The 20878-nt window shown below is 38.4% G+C and overlaps 1 protein-coding gene across 3 annotated transcripts in view; it reads left to right on the top strand.

Moving 5' to 3' along the window:
• Nucleotides 1-20878, top strand: part of trdn (triadin) — a 512395-nt gene that overhangs the window by 169747 nt on the left and 321770 nt on the right. For all 3 annotated transcript variants that reach the window (XM_069886892.1, XM_069886891.1, XM_069886893.1), the window contains 2 exons: nucleotides 2348-2644; nucleotides 4321-4380. In XM_069886892.1, coding sequence (XP_069742993.1) covers nucleotides 2348-2644; nucleotides 4321-4380 — 357 coding nt within the window. The remainder of the gene's footprint in view (nucleotides 1-2347; nucleotides 2645-4320; nucleotides 4381-20878) is intronic.

The raw sequence follows: 20878 nt of genomic DNA, 5'->3' as shown, positions 1-20878 counted from the left end.
TCACCCTGATGGCCCCTGCCTTAACAGCCCTCACCTTGACAACCCCTGCCCTGACAGCTCCCGCTGGCCACCCCTGCCCTGATGGTTCCCTGAGGGGGTCATGGAGAGAGAAGGGTTAGTGGGTGGGAAAGAGAGGGGAGATGTGTCACGGGTTAATGGTGTCATCGTGACACCATCAGCCTGCCCCTAGCCAGCTGCTTGCAGCGGTGGTACATTCATCTGAGGAGGAAGAGCACAGAGCTCCACCAATTATCCTTCCCTCAGAGGGATTGCATTCGGCGCCTTGGAGTTGGCCACAGCACATTCAAAGAGGTAAGTCTTCCAATGTAAGGGCAGAGAATCTCCACCTTTACAGTCAGGCTTTTTCAATGCATGAAAGGGCCTCGAGAGCAAGCACAGGAGATAAAGAGAGACCTCAAGAGAGAGAGAGGGGGCGAGCATGAGCTGGGGGAAAGGGGGATTAAGAAGGGTGTGGGTTTTAAACAGAAACCAAGAAATAAATGTTAATATCAGTGAGTTGGATTGTGCTCAGACAGAATATGAGGTGATGTTTCTCCAATTTGCAGGTGGTCTCTGTCCGGCAGTGCATGAGAGCATAGACAGACATGTCAACAAGGGAGTGGGTCAGGGAATTGAAATGGGTGGGCATTGGGAGATCCACACTATGGCAGCAGATAGTGCCGAGGTGCTCAACAAAACATCTTTTAGTCGCACCTAGTCTCTCCGAAGTAGAGGAAACCACAACAGGAGCAACAGATACAGTAGATGACCCCTGCAGATTCACAAGTGAAATGTCACTCGCTTCACTTGGAAGGATTGTTTAGTGCCCCGAATGGTGGTGAGGGAGGAAGTGTGGGGGAAAGTGGTCACAGGGCTAGGTACCAAGTGGATGATTGGTGGGAACGGAAGAGTGGTCAAGGGAGTCATGGAGGGAATAGTCCCTGCAGATGAGGAGAGGGGAATATATGTCTGGTGGTGGGATCACATAGTAGGTGGTAAAATTGGAGAGGAGGAAATGTTGAACACAGAGGCTGGTGGGATGGTAAATGAGGACAAGCAGAATCCTGTCCTTGTTGCAGATGGGGGGGGCAGAAAGGCCCAGGGCAGATTTGTGGGTTATGGAGTATATGCAGGTAAGGGCTGAGTTGATGGTGGTAGAGGGGAAGCCACATTGTTTGAAGAAGGACATCTCTGATAATCTGACGTGGAGACCTCATCCTGGGAGCAGATGAGATGGAGGAATCGAGAGAAAAGAATGAAATCCTTACAGGGGACAGGGTGTGAAGAGGTGCAGTCGAGGTAGCTGTGGGAGTTTGTGGGTTTGTAGATTATGGCTGTCGAGTTTGTCTCCCAAGATGGAGGCAGAGAGTTTGAGAAAAGGGAGAGTATTTTTGGAGATGGACTGAGTGAATTTGAGGTTGGGATGGAAGTTGGCAGCAAAGTGGATAAAGTTGATGAGCTCATCATGGGTACATGAGGCAGCACCAAAGTAGTCATTGATGTAGTAGAGGAAGAGTTGAGGGGCCTTGCCCATGTAGGATTGTAGCATAGATTCCTCCATGTAGTCAACAAAAAGGCAGGCATAGCTGGGGCCCATTCAGGTACTCATGTCTACCCCTTTGAGCTGGAGGAGGTTGGATGAGTCAATGAAGAAGTTATTGATTGTGAGGACAAGTTCTGCCACCTGGAGGAGGGTGGTGGTGGAGGGGGACTGGTTGTGTATATTGTTCAGGAAGAAACAAAAAGCTTCAATATGGGGGGTGGAGGTGTATGGTGATTGGATATCCATGGCAAACATGAGGCAATTGAGTTAAGGAAACTGGTAGCTGTTGCAGTGATGGAGGTCATGTGAAGTGTCCCTGATGTATGTGGGGAGGGACTGGACCAGAGCAGACAAAACGGAGTCAAGGTAAGTAGAAAACAGTTCAGTGGGGCAGGAGCACACAGAAACAATAGGTCTACTGGGATAATTGGGTTTGTTGACCTCAGGTAGAAGGTAGAAACAGGTAGTGAGAAACATTGAGGTTAAGCCTATGTGAGGGAGATGATCAGAAGTGATGATTTTGAGATAATGTGCAATACAATGTTTGAAGAGCTCCTGTCTTTTGCTAATAAAAGCCTTGGTTTGGATCAACAAGTCTTTGGTTCTTTCGACGAGCTCTACACGGGCTAAGTAAGAGGAAATGTCTGAGAGTTGTCATCTGGCTTCAGCCAGATAGAGAGCAGAGAGTCAGACCACAACAGCACCATCCATGTCTGCGAGTATGATGGTGAGGTTGGTTCTTGAAAGACCAAGGAGCTTAAATGTGAATGGTTACTCAGAAAGTAATCCTTTTGTTTTCTCCAGATAGAAAAGTTAAAGTACCTAAAGTTGAAGAAACAATCAAGAAACAGCTTAAGGTCATAAAGGTGGAGAAAAAGGTTGAAAAAGTTAAGAAACATAAAAGAAAACCTAAAGAAGAAGACAAAGCAACACCAAAGATCCAAATAAAGAAAGAAAGGGTGAAACCCATGGCTGAAACAGAACAGAGAGGTCAAAAGAGAGACAAGAAGGACCCCAGTGAATGCAAATCTGAGAAAGCCAGCAAGAAGGAAGTAAAAGTTAAAGATGCCAAAGATGCTCAGCAAAAATCAAAGGATAAAGGTGAAAAGACTTATTATGTTAGAATTAAAGACCAAAGTAAGGCAGCTGAGAAACATCAAAAGAAACAACATGGAGCATAAAAAGCAGTTAAAACAAAAAAAAGTTCCTCTTGCCTTTCTTTGATTTTGCAGTACAATTGTTTTGCAAAACTTATAACAAGATCAAAATAAGGATTAGTCTGACTGGGAAGGCATAGTGGTTTCTTTGCAATTAGTTCCTTACACCATGTATGAAGTTTTATTTTAATTTCATCTATGTAATTTAAACTCCCAAAAAGCTGTCTTAACTGGCAGCTTTAAACTGGGTTATTTGTCTCTTTCATTTTGAATGCCATGAAAAAGATGTTGGGGATAACATATCAGATAATTTCAGGATGACATGGTTCATAGCTGCTTAATTTCAATTAACATTGACTATAAAGAAAAAGAAAATCTCCTTTTTGAAGCATTGCTTGCATGTCTATTTAACTGGCATGGTATCTTTTTGGTGAAATTGTTAATAAGTATTGTCATTATTTTGCAGAGGGCTTGCATTCTGCTATTATGAAGAAACATTAAATTCATCCTAACATTTTGACAATTCAAATATAATTTTACTCTCAAAATATGCTATTGGTAGCTACAAAATATCCTGCTAATTAATTTTAAGCTTGTCATCAAATTGAAGAATCTCCTGAAATTTTGATTCTCCAAATCAGAATATTAGTTAATACTTTCAGTCTTCTCTGCATTTATTCTGAATTTTGATATATCTGGAGTGAAAAGTATTGCAACATCACTTGGAAGGAACTAAATATGTGCCACATTTCTGCCATTTTTTTCAATAATGAAAAAAAATGTGTGCAGAGCCAGTCATAAAAATAAGACCCATCACCTCTCAATATAAATCTTGATCTTGTTGAAACAAATGGTATGAAACCCCAATCTACAACTGGATATAGTGTGAAATTCACATCAAGTCTTGTAGAAACTATTTTCTTTAAGGAATGTATTTACAATGATTGAAAAGGGCAGTCAATACTCTGACAACATGAAAATTAGCCTTCAAAAATTGAGACTCCTTCTATGTGACCAATAATGCATGTACAGATTCACTTTGTGACATGATTAAACAGAATGCCAATAGAATAACCATGCAATAACCATAGTGTCTAAAACAGGTAGCTGTACTTTTAATTCATAACAAAATGTATAAGCATCTTTTAAGTTTGCCATTATATATTTTTATTTTTCTATTTTACTGGTAAGCTACTATGTATTTCAGGCACGGGGGGGGGGGGGGGGGGGAAACTGCCAATAATTATCTCTGTAAAACAGTGATCACATTCCTGAATGATACACCATACTTTAAACAAATTTTTTTATGCCAAGCACAACCCAAATAAAGGGTTATTCTCCAGTTTCCAATTTTCCTTTTTTCTTTTTAAAATGCAAAATCTGTGAAACTTATACTCACAAAGGCATGGATATAAAGCAGAGTCAGAGAAAATGAAACACAAGTACACTTTAATGTAACCTGTGTTTCGTTTCCTCAGCAGTACTGGTGGTGCTCAGATCAGCTTGATCCATTACAACTGAAGCTGATGGAAACCAATCAACCTACCCCATCCCCTTTTGGTTTCAATCTATTCATTATGTGTTGTCTTCATTGCTGTTCTTTTCCTTCTGTCCTGACAGATCAGTATCAGTTCTGTCGCTATGTGATTGACATGTACACTCTTGGGAATATTTATCCAGGTACATTTGCATTCTTTTAACCTTTTAAACTAGATCGGTGTCCTTCCCTTTGCTGTCATAGTTTAACATGAAAACCTTATTTACCATTCAACTTACCGTTTGGTGCATTGCTGTGAAAATTGGATTAAGCATTCCCATTGTTGGGGTTACCAGGGATAACTAGTTCTTCACATTTGGGTAAACCCCATATATGGAGTAAACTACAGTTGTTGAAATCTTGAGCAAGCAATGAGATATTGGAGGAACTCAACAGGTTTGGGAGCATCCGTGGAGAGAAATAGTCACTCAACATTTTGGATGGTTCATTTAATCTAAAGTAGGAGGGGTGATATCAAGTATGTAACAAAGATCCTTTGGCTATCCCACAACAAAATTCCTCCGATATCTAATCTTGCTTCCATGACTAATCTTTTTACATTCCTCTATCACTTGCCCAGTTTCCTGCTTTAACAGGCCCCAATCATTTGGGCACTTACCACAAAAACAGTTGTGAGCATTATTGTGACTTTGAATGAGTCACATGGAGACTGGAACTGTAAAAGGACATTATTCAACACAACAGTCAGGCATTTTGGAAGACTGTTTGGGAAACTGGAGTATCTCATTGAACTTAAAGAATTTTAAGATTTTATACTCTTTCAGCAAAAAAAAACAATAAATTATTAAATACAGTTTCATCAATGGAAGCACATCTCAACTGCCATGAGCATTTTGACATATTGAAATGCCTGACATCCAAAATAGCCTCTCTCTGCAGACCATGGTGTGCATTGATACAGAGGTTGAAGACTGGTTCTTGCTTGTATTAAAAGGCTGCTATTCTAATCTAATAACTTCTGATGTGATCCCTAACAAGCATGCCACTGAGAGAAACTTAAGACAGAGGAGCAAAAATAGGTGATTTAGCCAATCGAATCTACCCCACCATTTAATCAGGAGCTGAATAATTTTCCCATTCAGCTCCATTGCCCAGTCTTCTCTCCATGACCTTTGATGCCATGACTAATCAAGAACCTATCAATCTCTTCCTTAAATACACCCAATGTCTTGACCTCCACAACCACCTGTGGCAACATATTTCACAGATTTTACATCCTCTGGATAAAGATATTCCGCTGCATCTCTGTTTAAAGCAGATGCTCTCTAATCCTGTTATGCCCTCTTGTCCTAAACTCTCCCACCATGGCAAACAACCTTTTTACATCTACTCTTTTCATGCCTTACAGCATTCAAAATGTTGCAATGAGATCACCCCTAAATTCCAACAGGTACAGGCTAAGAGCTGTCAAATGCTCCTCCACTCCTGGAATCATCCTTGTGAACTTCCTCTGAATCCACTCCAATGTCAGCACATCCTTTCTTAAATGAGGAGCCCAAAACTGCTCACAATATTCCTTGAGGTCTCACCAGTGCTTTGTAAAGCCTCAAAATCACATCCTGCTCTTGTATTCTAGTCCTCTTGAAATGAATGCCTGCATTGCATTTGCCTTCTTCACCACTGGCTCAAGATGCAAGTTGACCTTCAGGCTATCGTATATGAGGATTCCCAAGTCCCTTTACATCTGGGAATTTTCCATTTTCTCCTCATTCAGAAAATAGTCTGCCCATTTATTTTTTTTCTACCAAAGTACACGACGATACACTTTCCCACATTGTATTTCATTTGCCACTTATCTGCCCATTCTCTTGATCTAAATCCTTCTTCAACCTCCCTGTTTCCTCCATACTGCATGCTCCTCCATCTGCAAACAAAGCCATTCATTCCAGAATCTAAATCATTAATAAACAAAATAAAAAGAAACAGGCCCAATACTGGCCCCTTTGGAACAACACTAGCAACTGATTCAGTTTTCTGCCAATCAGTCAATGCTCCTCCCACCTAGTATGCTTTGCATTATACCATGGGCTCTTATCTTGTTAATTAGCCTTGTGTGCAGCACCCTGTGAAATGCCATCTGAAAATCCAAATACACATCTCCTTCATCTAGCCTTCTTCTCACGTCTTCGAAGAATTCCAATAGGTTTGTCAAGCAGGATTTTCTCTTAAATAAACCATGCTAGTTTTGGCCTATTTGGTCATGTGCCTCCAAGTACTCTGAAACTTACTCTGACCCCAACATCTTCCCAATGTTCTTTCTGCTGCCTCCTTCACTTCTTGAACAAGGGGGTGATATTTGCAGTTTTCCAGTTGTCTGGGACCATACTAGAATCTATTGATTCCTGAAAGATCATTACCAATGCCTCCACAATCTCTACTGCGACTTGTTTCAGAACCTGAGGGTGCAATCCATCTGGTCCAGGAGACTTATCTACCCATAGAGCATTCAGCTATCTGAGCACCTTCTCCCTTGAAATAGTAATTACATTCACTTCCTTTCCCTGACACTCTTGGATATTCAGCACACTATTAATGTCTTCCACTATGAAGAATGATGCAAAATACTCATTTCTTTCCTCTGCCATCTCCTTGTTTCCTATTATTATTTCTGGTGCATTCATTTAGGTCGATCAGAATTTCTATTTTTCTTCAAAATCTATTTTTAGTGACTGAAGAAAGAAATAATAATGTTTTTTTATTTTTTAATGTTTCAATATTTTTATTAAATTTTACAATAATACATAAAATGTAAACTATATTTATCAAAATATAAAGAGGCAATATTAAAAAAGAAAATATACAAAAGAAATACCTATATAAGAAAATTTGTTACATATAAACTAGATACAGGTACACAATCCTTTATCCAGAACCCTTGGGGGACAGTGTGTTCTGAATTTCGGATTTTTCCGGATTTCAGAAAGCACACCTGAATTGTGCTGCCGTATCAGCCCCACCCCCTTCCAGTCCCTCGGCCGCCTCCCCCAACCGCCAGTCCCTCGGCCGCCTCCCCCAACCACTGGTCCCTCGGCCACCTCCCCCAGCCGCCAGTCCCCACTTGCCAGATTTTTGAGCTTTCGGATTTTAGATGTCTGGATAAAGGATCATGTACCTGTATCTAACAATCAAGGAAATAATCAAGTAATCAGTTATAATATGTGGCTAACAGAAAAAGATAAAACAAAATAAATTGATACTACATATTCTACCCCCTTCCCTTCCAAAGTTTTTGGTAGGTACATGCAATTTCACTACCATTTTAAAAAAAAACACAAACTCACAAGATCTAAATTGATAAATTCCTCCTCTTTATATGCCAGTAATTCATTTCTACAATTTAAGGTAGTACATTGTGCCTACCTTTCTAAATTTCAATTGCCTAAATTTTATTCTAATATTTCTTCGAATTGTGATAGATGTAAGACTGAGAGAGTGCTTTATTCATATGTTTTGGTCTTGTTCCTCTATTTCCAAATTTTGGGAAGATATCTTTTGTACCTTATCTTTAATTCTTAATGAAAATCTTATACCTAATCCTCTAAATGCTCATTTTTGGATCACCTAATGTAATTGATTTGATTTGAAATTAACTGCATCTCAATTCCATTTAGTTTCTTTCACTTCCCTTATTGTGAGACAATCAATATTGATGAGATGGAAAGATGCTGTCACTCCTACTCATACTCAATGGTTATATGACATGATAGCATGTCTAACTGTGGGGAAAAAAAAATCAGATGTTCCTCTAATGCAGTAGGTTTCAAACTGCCACCCAACTCGCATTCTAATGTAAGCAATCCCTATGCCATAACTGCTCTGTAATTAGTAAGGGACTGCTTAAGGTGGAATGTGAGTGGGGGGGGGAAAAAGGTTGAAAATCACTGCTTTAGACCCAATTGTACCTGAAATGTTTTGCTTGAGAATAATTGTCAATGGCCCATTTCCTTTGGAGTTATGAAACCATGCGCATAATGAGTCAATTAGATATGATTAAAACAGTGGTTTTCAAACTTTTTCTTTCCACTCACATACCACCTTAAGCAAACTCTATGAAATAGGTGCTCTGTGATTAAAAAGGGATTGCATAAGGAATGTTCGATTTAGGGCTAGTTTGAAAACCACTGTTCTAATGTAACCAAATCAAAATTTTCAAGTTTTTGGGGGATTTTTATTATTTTTTAAAATAATAATAATAATGCTTAAAATATCTTTAAAAAAAACTGTCTAATCTGCACACTTTATTAATGGTAAAAAAAATAATGTGAACTTCGGAATTCATGCATTTTGTTGTATTTCATTGGATTTGAAATTTGCATTAAGGACAGTGCTATTAAAATTAGTTGTGTTGATGGTTACTTTACACAATTTGAATGGTGCATTGGTCATCAGTTCAGTCCCTGTTGTATTTATCTATGATTGGATAGATGTATAGGGGATGGCCCAGACTGTAGAATAATCCTCTAGATCTTTGAATATATATTGCAAACAGTTGTGATTTCTCAAATGTCATGATGTCATACATTTGTGTGGCAGGAAGAGGATTATCAATGCATTTCAGTCTGTGTTGATTTTTGATTATTTCACAGTATTAGGTGAGGTTTCAGCAAAAATAATGGCCTTGTACTTGGGCAAATGGTAATCAGGTTTATAATGAGCTTAGAGATGTTCTTTGGACTTGAAATTATATTCTGGAAATCGAATGGCAGAGTTCTACCACATATTGCTGTTACTGTATTGAATCTCTGTATACTGAGTGATATATTACTTCAAAGCAGATAGAAGGACATGCTGGACAACAATCAAGTGGCAATAACTAGAGCTAAGAGAAAATTAAGTTGGGGGTGGTGAGGGGTTTGCAGAGATCTTTGCCCTGCCCGACTGTCACCACTGTACTTGACATCACTCATGCATGCTGGAGAATGAAGAGGAGTTATTTTACATGGAGGTCATAATTTTTCTCAGGATTGACAAAGTTAGCTTCATTTTTAAACTTTCCATGGGGATTGGAGGGCCCAATAGGCCCGTACAAGCAGGTTGTGCTCACCTCATCTTTGGCCTTCACTCTCCCACTTACCACTAGCAACTAATTGAATAACTCCAATATTTAATTATTCTTGTTCTTATAATGGTTCCCTTCGATAATGTCAGTGAGGACGGAATTAAAATGGACGAAGCTCTGTTAATTTTTTTCTCATAAATGATCACTAGACATCCAGGCAACAGCAGTTCATTCTTTTAATAATTACAGTGACATAGCTATTGATATTAATTATTCAGATATTTGTAAACCATTGAGTCTTTCTAATAATGACAAGCTTTGTAACTAGCTTTGGCTTCCAATAAAGTTTGAATATGAACATGATTTGATGTTTGTTTGATTTCTTTTCTTAAATCACGAAAGTAGTTACATTCATTAAATGTTCTGATTCTTGAGCAACAATCTGGAAACAAAGTAGATTAACTTGTGTAATTGCTACATCTGCGTTGTTCAAATCATGTTCATAGGGTTCATGATGATATGTTTTGCTGCATGTCTCCATTAACTTCTTTGCCTTCTTGATTATTCATATATATTTTTGAGCAAACTAATTATTTACAAGTAAGACATTTCTGTGGTTACATTAAACAGTATAATGCTCCAACCCATAAATTTGATTGTATTCCAAATAATACAGAAAACTGATAAGAACTGGCTGACAATATCTGAATGAAATGGAATGTTATTAACAGATATAATGGAAAAATGCTAAAATGTAAAAAATACATTGGCTAAAAACCATTGTTTTAGATAATGGCTTAAATTAATCTTCACCAGAGAGATATTCCTGAGACAAGCCAGTTACTAAACTTTGCATATATTATAAGAGACCTCTGGGGAATGAGCAATGAGGATTTAAATTGCATCCAGGTAGGACAGATGTGGAAGCTGTATGTGGGAATATTGTAGCTTGGAATAAGATCTGTCTAATAATGGGAAACAATCAGAATAGGGTGAAAGCTTGGGGCTGGAAGAAAGAGGGATTTGAATTGAATTTCTAGTCCATTTAAGTGTAAATCTTCTTCAACAGAAAACAACATTTGAGTTGATAGGTCAAGTCTTTTAAAGGAAACACACTTCTCCTCATTTTGATCTATACTTTCTTTTCCTTTATACTATTCCCAGAAAGACAAAACTTGCATTAACATTTCACCTAAAAGTTCTGTACAACAAATGAAATGTTGTCAGTCTCACAAACAGGAATGTAATGTTCTATAGATAATCTGCTTTGATGGCTTTGATTGAGGAATAATTATTTGACAGGATACCAGAGGTTACATATCTGTTCTTCTCCAACAAGGTTCCATAAGATCTCTTGTACCTGACTGCAATGAGCAGTTTAATACTTTGTCTGAATGATGCATCTGTAACATTGGAGCACTCCTTCACTCCTGCATTAGCTCAGTAGTGTAGCGCTATCGATCAACCACATTAGTCTGAGAGTTATGATTAATAGTCTCGAATCACCTTAAGACATCAACACATCTCACATGTTGCTGGCCCATTTCCAAGGGAGGTACTGAGGGAGGAGTTTAGGCATAACAGCCTTTATTAGGATTTCCGGGAGGGAGGAGTCACAGGTGCAGGGGATGGCCAGCTCGTGCAATACATATAATACAGTTGTTGCACCACAGGTAGCTAAGGTTTTTTGTGTCAATATGTTTGAAAGACTTGGACCTACAAACCACTGACATGGAAAGTACCACTAACTAAATTCCCAGCGAATGCAAAGGACAAGACATTTGTAGTCAAGGCCATGTATTTATCTTTGTATGATAATTACTTGAATGGTAATAACGTCGTACAATGAGTAATGACCAAAAGTTATAAAAATAAAATAAGAAATTGACATTTGAATATAGCAATGGAATTCTTTTAAAAGAAACTTTAAATTGTTTCCAATATATATTTATAATTTATTCTATTTTACAGTAATATATAAAATAAACACAGCAACTTAATTAGCAAAATTAATTTCCTTAATATTTGTTAAAAATTTCCAACTTTTGAAATATGATTAGCCCTATTTGAATTAAGGATTCAGCTTTGACGATGACTCATTTTTATGAAAGGCCACTTCTCTGAAATATGATTGTTTCTGTACCTGAAAGGTATTGGCCTGACAAATAAGTTTTACAAACATTTTTCCTTGTTGATTGTTGAGAAAGATATATAATAGCAAAGTATGTAGGAATTTATAATTGACCATTTTCTTTTTGGTCACCTCATAATAATAACTCTTGCTGGGATGGTTAAAAGTGATGCACATAATGCTGCAGCAAAACATGGACTTACCTCCCTGAGACAACAATGTGCAGTAAAGTGAGAGGATAAATTAAACAGGTTGAAATTAATCAAACCAACTGTATGAAGGGGATACCTTTCTATGATGATATATGGTAATTCTTGCTAATGAGTAATAAATCTCAAGTTGTATGTACTTGACAATAAATCTGAAATCTGAGTAAGATTCCAGCACTCAAAGACCAAGGTTAAGTCAAAAAGGAGAAAGAAACCAGATTAAATTCCGTGTACATCAGAATTAGAAATAATTTCCCAACTGCACTACCAAACAACACAAATGTTGATATTACTTCAGCATAATAAAACAAAATATCATAAAATATTTCACAGTAACACATGTCATTTTGCTCTCACCATACAATGGCAGATGAGGGGTCGGCTCTAAGGAGCCTTGTTCAAAGAAACTTAGCAATTAGAGAGGGATAGAAGTTTAGAAATGGACATTTGAAGCTCAGAGCCAAGACAGATGAATGTCTGCCTGCCATTATTATCACAATTAAAAGTATAAAAGCTTTTGGGAAAATTGATAGTGTCTGTGAAATAGATACGTACAGAGAACATTGTAAATACAGGTTGGGAACTCAGGGGAATTACAGGGGCAAAGACACATTTTTCCTTTATTTGCCCGTGTTCCACAGTTTTAAATGTGTAATTAAACAATTCACATGTGATTACAGTACACATTCTAGATTTTATTAAAGGGTATTTGTGTACATTTTGGTTTGACCATGTAGAAATTACAGCACTTTTTAATACATAGTCCTATCATTTCAGGGTATCATAATATTTGGGACATGGAAATGGTATGTATGTTAAAGTAGTCATGTTTAGTACTTTGTTGCATATCCCTTGCATGCGATTACTGCTTGAAGTCTGTGATTCATGGACATCACCAGATGCTGAGTATCTATCTGGTGATGCTCTGCCAGGCATCTACTACAGCCATCTTCAGCTCATGTTTGTTTCGGGGACTTATTCCCTAAAGTTTTCTCTTCAGTATATGGAAGGCATGATCAATTAGATTTAGATCAGGTGACTGACTTAGCCATTCAAAATTTTACAGTTTTTAGCTTTGAAAAACTTTTTTGTTGCTTTAGCAGTATGTTTGGGATCATTGTCCTGTTGTAAAATGAAGCAATGTCCAATGAGTTTGAGACATTTGCTAGAACAGATAAGATCTTTCTATACATCTTCAAATTAATGTTGCTACTGCCATCAGCAGTTACATCATCAATGAAGATCAGGGCGCCAGTACCTGTGGCAGCCATACATGCCCAGATCATAGCACCTCCACCACCATGTTTCACAGATGAGGTGGTATGTTTTAGACTTTGGGCATTTATTTTATACCTCCACACTTTGCTCTTGCCATTTCTCTGATACAAGTCAATCTTGGTCTCATCTGTCCACAAACCTTTTTTCAGAATTCTGCAGGCTCTTTTAAATACGTCTTGGCAAACTGTAGTCTGGCCATCCTGTTTCTGTGGCTAAGTAGTGGTTTGCATCTTGCAATGTGGCCTCTTTCTGTTCATGAAGTCTTCTGCAGACAGCAGTCATTGACACATCCACACCTGCCCCCTGAAGAGTGTTTCTTACCTGTTGGATAGACGTTTAGGGATTTTTCTTCGTTATGATGAGAATTATTCTGTTATCAGCAGTAGAAATCTTCCCTGGCCTACCAGTCCCTTTGCAATTACTGAGCTCACCAGTATGCTTTTTTTTCTTAATGATGTTTCAAACAGTTGATCTCGGTAATCCGAAGATTTGGGTGATGTCTCTTTCTGTTTTATTCTGGTTTTTCAGCCTATTTGACTTTCATTTGCACAACTCTGGTTCTCATGTTGAAAAATTATCAAAAACTTAGAAGCAAGTCTAATTCTCTTGTAGCTGGACTAATGAAGTAACTAAACATACCCGAGTTCTCACAAGTACCTGTGAAGCCAAATATCCAAGACATTTAATAGTACCCTGAAATGGGGGAACTACTGGTATGTATAAAAAGTGCTGTAATTTCTACATGCTCAAACCAAAATATATACAAATAACCTTAAATAAAATCTGGAACATGCATTTTAATCCCATGTGAATTGGTTGATTGCAAATTTAAAACTGGAGCCCAAGGGCAAAAAAAACCGGTATCTTTGTCTCAATCATTATGGCAGGCACTGTATACCTCTCCTGCCTGGTTTATTGATCATTGAACATTTCTGAGTTCCAGGTGTGCATGGTTCTATTTCACCATGTGGCTCCTTTAAACATTGACTGGATCCTGGTGTTATGATGCACAGGCTTATAGCATAAACACAATGCACCTTGTGAAGCAGTCAATCCTGTGACAAAAAAGTAGTATTGCAAATGTTTTAAATACCAATTTAAAACAGAGTTGGGTGGGGCGGGGGGGGGGGGGAGAGAAACTCGATGAATGTTTTTGATTGCTTTTCTTTTCACCAGAATGAGGAAAGAAGAGAAATCCTGTTTTAGTTCATAGGGGTGCGTTGGAGCAAACATTTAAATATTTGTGCTTTGTTGCGGTCCTGAAAAAGTGAATATCGAGTCTGTCATATAACGTAGAAACAGACATTCTGTCTAACCTTTCCAAGCCAACTAGGATGCTTATCTATACTGATTTAATTTTCCTACATTGGGCTATATTCGTCTATTTTTGTTGCTATTTGTCCAAATGGTTTTTTAATGCTGTGATTGTATTACTTCTAGTTCCTTCTCTAGCAGCTTGTTCCATACATTCAGCACATTCTCTATTCAAAAGACTGGCCTTCCAGACCTCCTTTAGATATTCCCCTCTCATCTTAAAGCCATGTTCTCTTGTTGTACACTCCCATACCCATGGAAAAAAGGCTGTGGCTATCAGCATAATTATACTTCTCATACTTTTATTAACTTCTGTCATAACACCCCTCATCTTCCTGGGCTTCCAGTGAGAATAATTCTGGCCTATCCAATCTCTCCTTGTAATTAAAGTTCTCCATTCCAGGCAACATCCTGATGAATCTCTTCTGTACTCTTTCTAGTATTGCCAAAACCTTTTTAAGGTGTAGTCATGAGAACTGCACACGATATTCCAGGTGTCATTAAACAAAAGTCTCGAAAAGCTGCACAAAATGGCTTAACTCTTATACTCAATTTGTCTGCCTATGAAGGTAAACTAACTAAATAACCAATCTATTCCATCAGTATTTTCAGGGAGTTATAACTTTGTACCAAATGTCCATAACGTTTACTATGTTTGGCCAAATATTAGATGACCAAAAAATGCATTATTTCAGATTTATGAGGATAAAGTTCCATCTGCCACTTCCTGCCCAACTTTACAGCTGATCCATCTCCCTCTGTATTCTTATGAAATCATCCTTACTATTTCTAACTCAATTTTTAATGACATCAGCAAACTTATTTATCACACAAGAAACATTACGATCCGAGTACGTGTGGTACAATGGGGTTACAAACTTCCAGTTAGAAAACAATCCTTTAACCTTGGTTTTCCATTACCAAGGCAGTTTTGGATGCAGCTTGCCAAACACCTTGGATTCCACCTGGACCAGCCTACCATTGCAAGTCCTTCTCAAAAGCCTTGCTAAAGTCCATATGTACTATCCCTACCATTTTGTCTTCATCAAAAATCTCTAGTAGTCTTCTTTGCTTCCTATAGCATGCGAGGATGGATTTTTATCAGGCCCCTGGAATTGTGAAATGCATGCCAATATCTTTAACACTTCCTTTTTCCAGACACATATATCTTCCAAAGTATCAGCATACTCCTTCCATAACTCTCCATCCTTCTCCTCAGTTTTAGTTATTTTTTTTAAATTTTAGATTGAATATACACAACACACAACTTAGCGATGGTCTGTGATGGTGAACTCTATTGTCCTGGCCAAACAAATTCCTCACCAGATAAACTCGAGCAATGACAGTCGGCAATAGAACACTGGGGGAAGCCTCCATTCCATTAACAATGTAATACTGAGTCCGTAAATAGCGATTCGGGATACGTTCAACTGCTATGGAATAAAGATTGTGATATTCACTTCTGTAATCTCTTTGAAGAGCAATTGAATTCAAAGTGTAGCACTGTGACCTTGCTTACAGTCTTCAAAGCAACCTTTAATGCAAATGAAATCTCCACATAAGCTGTCAGTGAAGATTGCTATACAAGGCTGCTTTATATCTGATAAGTCCTTGTGATTTAAAAAAAAGGATTGCAAACAAACCAGTAGATCATTTAGTCTCTTGATCTTTATTCTACTATTCATTTACCTCGTAGTTAACTCCTTAACCCCACTTCAATTCCAGAATAATTTATTCTCTTATCCAATAAAAGTCTATTGGTATTTGTGTTTGAATGTTCAATTGTCCTGTCCAGAACACCTGTTTAGCCTTTGTGTGAAAGAGTGTTATATCCTTTCATACTGGCCTTTTTTCCCCAGTAGAACTAACTGATCGACATTGATACTATCTGTTATTTTGATCACTTGAAACATCCTCAAACTAAACTTGCCCATGTTACCCTTGTATGCTGCCTAATAGATGTAGAGAGCATTTATTATCCATCCCCAATAGAGCTGATGAGTTTTCTAGGCTATTTCAGAGTTTGGTCAACTGTTCAAACAGATTGCTGAGTCTGGTGCCAAACAGAGGGAAATAAATATGTTTCCTTCCCTCAGGAAATTAGTTAGGATTTTATTAAAAAAATCTGTTAGTGGCATTATTGATATTTATTTGCATAAACATTGATTTCTTGGTGAGGCTGGAAATATCTCTTGAACAATTGACCACTACTGAGAAGGATACTTGCTCACTATTAGGGCCAAAGTGATTAGTCAACTATGATGTTCCTGTTCAGCCTTGGAACCATTCTGCCAAATGTTCAATAACCTTCTTGAGGGATGATGCCATGAACTGAATGCAGTTCCCAAGAGGGAATCTAATCAAAGCTGCACAACTATAACAGAGATTATTCTCTTCATATTCAAGGCCTCTTGGGATGAAGATGAAAAATTGTATTAGTTTTAAATTTCTTTTTTACTCACCCAGATGCTCACTGCCACAGACGGCTGTGGAGAAGTCATTGTATATATTTAAAGGGAGGTTTGATAGGTTCTTGATTAGCAAGGGTGTCAAAGATAATGGGGAGAAAGCAGGAGAATGTGGTTGAAAGGAAAAATACATCAACCATGGAATGTGGCCGTAAGTACGATACTTGCCTTTGTTGGGTTGGCTGCGGGCGTTGGCGGCTGAGGGCTGCTGTGTCCAGTTGCTGCCATCGTGTCAGCAGCTGTTCCCATCGACACCACCCTTTTCCAGCACTATATTGTATCTGCAAATGCACTATTCTCTTCAGATGTTTGGTGCATGCGTGATGAGTTTCATGTACTGGGGATGGTGGGCACATGCGCGGGAGTTTTGGGTGTGATTCCTCAGAGTTCATTAGCTCATCAACTGGGATGACAAGTTAAAGACTAGGAGGGTGAGTAGGACCGAATATTTTTTTGCTGACCATTACTGCGGACATTGTTACGTTTGTTATTTATTATTATTGGAACGTTATGTCATAATAGATCGCTACAAGTCTTTTGTGTTTATCAATAAATCATTAAAAAAGTCATCTGGACTTGGTAATGAATTAAATTGAAACACATCACAAACAAGTCGACAATCATCTCCTTGGTTTTGCTGACATTGAGCGCAAGGTTGTTGTCATTACATCATTCAATGGACTGATCTGTCTCCCTCCTGTACACATCCTCATTGCTGTTTGTGATTCTGCCAACAATTAGTGTCATTGGCAAACTTGTAAGAGCAGTGGGCTAAGCACACGTCCTTGGGAGCACCTGTGTTGATGATCAGTGACGAAGAGTCGTTGCTTCCAATTCCTACTGACTGTGGTCTTTCAATGAAAAAGTCAAGGATCCAGTTGTAGAGTGTGGTACAGAGGCCTAGAGTTTGTAGCTTCTTGACCAGTACTGAGGGAATAATGATATTGAAAGCTGAGCTGCAGTCTATGAAGAGCAGCCGTATGTGTGAATTGCAGTTAATTATGTGATCCAGAGCTGAGTGGAGAATCAGCGATATTGCAAGTGCACGATTATGATAATAAGTGAATTTTAGTGGGTCCAGATTTTACTTAAGTATGTGTTAATTCTGGCCATGACCAGTCTCTCAAAACATTTAATCACAGTAGAATTTAATGCTACTGGGCGGTAGTCATTGAGGCAGCTCACACTATTCTTGGGTTCCAGGATGATTGATGTCCTTTTGAAGCTGGTGGGAACCTCTGACTGCCACAATAAGAGGTTGAAAATGTCTGTGAACACTCCGGCTAGTTGGTTGGTGCAGATTTTCAGTACCCTGCTAGGTACACCATCAGGTCTTGATACCTTGTGAGACTTCACTCTCTTGAATTACATTCTGATGTTGCCCTCAGAGACAGATATAAAAGGGTTCTCAGCCTTTTCAGAGATTCTAGTAACCACTGTTTGGTTCAGAAGATGTTCAGCTCATCAGGTAGTGAAACATCACAACCTTCTATAGTGCTTTCCCTAGCTTTGTTGGCTATAATGGGCTGCACTCCCTGCCATAGTTGGCATGTATCTGTCTCTGTTTCTAGCTTCCTCTGGAATTGCCACTTTGCTTCAGAGATGGCCTTCCACAGGTCGTACCTGGACTTCTTGTAAAGATCTCGATCCCCAGCTAAACACCCTTGTTCTTGCTCTTAGCAGGTTGTGGATTCTCTGATTCATCCAGGGCTTCTGGATGGGGAACACCCAGTATTTGCACATGGGCACCCACTCATTCACACATCCAAGTCTTGATGAAGTCGGTGACATGTGTGGCCTGTTCATTCACTGCAAACCAGTTGCAGGGAAGGTTAAAGAGACTTATCCATTAAAATCAAGAGGATCAGATAAACCTCCTTCAAAATCTGGTTCTAAGAGCTAAGACTCTTTCTATAAGGAGCAGGATGCTGAAGAAAGGCAAACAACATGCTGAAGATGTGCCTCATGTTAAATCCAAAAGGGGGGTGATTGATATGTTTCTGGTCTTGCCAGATATTCAATTGCTGCTTATCAAGCCTCACTACAGACCTCACCTTTCCATGGATTTTACACCATTATCACCATTCAAAGAGAAAGCTGCATCTATTTTGTCTGAGGAAAATCTGAGGTTTATTTATTGCCATTTTTAACTCAAAGATGCAAGTGTTTCTCAGGATCAAAGTTCATTTATCTTCTAAAGATTATCTTGTTATTTGAACATTGCATTTGAGTTCTTCAAAATAATGTGGACTTCATTCATGAAGTCAGAGGAATGCCATTTGAAATCTTGGTGAGCGGTGCACCCCTGATCAGCTATATTGTATTGAGAACTATATCGTATTGTTTGTTGAAGAAATTGATGATTTGTTGTTAAGGCACTGTCAGAAAGACTTTAAAATCCAGGACAGAAATGATCTAACAACAGACGCAAGGTCTGCTTTCTACATGAGGTGGAGGAACTTTACAAGTCCAAACTGACTTTATTTTGGGTTGTTTTTAATCTTTCCCCTTGTTTACAACACAGACTACAGACTTCACTGGTCCAGAGATGTGGTAAAGATTACTCTTTTTCAAGGCTATGTACTGGTAACCTCTGGCCTTATGAAGAATGAAGAAAGAAGATCCACATAATATTTGAATGTTATGTGCATGAGTGTTATTTATAATTGATTATATAATGGTGTAATTATTATTTGAGACATTGTGTCTCGTTATGATAATCAGGGCCGGTCTTCTCAGGACCATAAGTGCATTGCTTGCCTTTGTTAGGTTGGTTGCGGGTGTCGGAGGCATCCAGGGGTCCAAAAGCTGCTGTGTCTGGTTGCTGCCATCATTTTGGCGGCTGTCTTTCCAGCACCAAATTGCATCTGCGCATACACTATTCTTGTTGGACATTTGGTGCATGCATAGTGGGTTTCACGTACCGCGGACGTTGGGCACATGTACAAGGCTTTAGAGCACCATTCCTCAGAGCTCATTAGCCCATCAACTGGGGTGATGGGTTAAAGACAAGGATGGTGCGTAGGGCTCGAATATTTTTTGTTAACCATTACTGTGGATGTTATAACAAAATTTATTATTATTGTTTTTATGATCTGAATGCTCTGTCATAATAGATCGCTACAACTCTTTTGTATTTATCAATAAATCATTAAAAAATTCATCTAGGCTTAGTAAAAAATTAAATTGAAACACTTCACAAACAAAAGCTCCACCTTGCCTCCAAGGAAAGAAGTTGCTACACTTGGTTCCAATGTTGGAGAAAACTCAATAGGCCAAATGGCCTAATTCTGCTCTAACACCTACTGTATTTGAACTCACAAATGCTTCTACTCTTACACAATTCTGAATTTTTTACTATGCTGCGACTTGAATTCAACAAATTAGGTGGGGCTTTACCATTATCATTGAGGGACAATTTCTGGAAAGAAAATGATGATCACTTAGGAAACTGATTACTTGGACAGAGTACAATTTTTCGATAGGCTTGCCTTACAAATCAACCTGTCACACTTGTTATCTCATCTCACTGCTCCTTTCAATCTGGCCCAGAATAGCCAACGGCTTGTAGATGTAGTTTGGGATACCTGGTCTCCCAACAAGGCAAGCATTTCTCTGTTTCCATGAGGCTGTAAAAAATAATCATCAGAATGAGCATCCTGTTTTTTTTCCCCAGAAAACTGTTCCTTAACATTAAATTTCTTGCTTTGATAGCTACTTCTTGTTGAGCTATATCCCACTTTTGTGTTTTACACCATTTCTGCTAGAGATGTTTCTTTTTAAAAAGTAGCTTATATTATGAAATAGTTATGATGCATGTGATTGGAAAAAAAAACAATACTGTGAGCTTGTTGGCCCATTGCTTTTTTTCCAACTTTTGGCTGTCATTTAACTATTCAAATTCCTCAGAATTCTGGATCAGATGAGATGGATCAACATGCCACTTTACTTATTTATTATGTTATTTCATGTGGTACCACAACAACCCACAATTGTTGCTTTGACAGGTTTTCTGTAGCCTTGTGTCTTGCTGGCCTAAAACCCAACTAGTGCAACAAGATATCAATTAATTAGTGAGGCATAAGATGGCAAAGGATGATGTTCCCATGCCTGTCAATATCAATAAATCTACACTCATTGCCACTGTTTTTTCACACACAAGCTTTAAATTAGCTTGGAAAAAAAAAACAATTGACTAATAACCCACAAAAACTCGTGTTC

Source organism: Narcine bancroftii, chromosome 6 (genome assembly GCF_036971445.1).
Source record: "Narcine bancroftii isolate sNarBan1 chromosome 6, sNarBan1.hap1, whole genome shotgun sequence".
NCBI lineage: Eukaryota > Metazoa > Chordata > Chondrichthyes > Torpediniformes > Narcinidae > Narcine > Narcine bancroftii.
The sequence above is the reverse complement of the archived record's forward strand: the minus strand, read 5'-3'. Positions and strand labels throughout refer to the sequence as shown.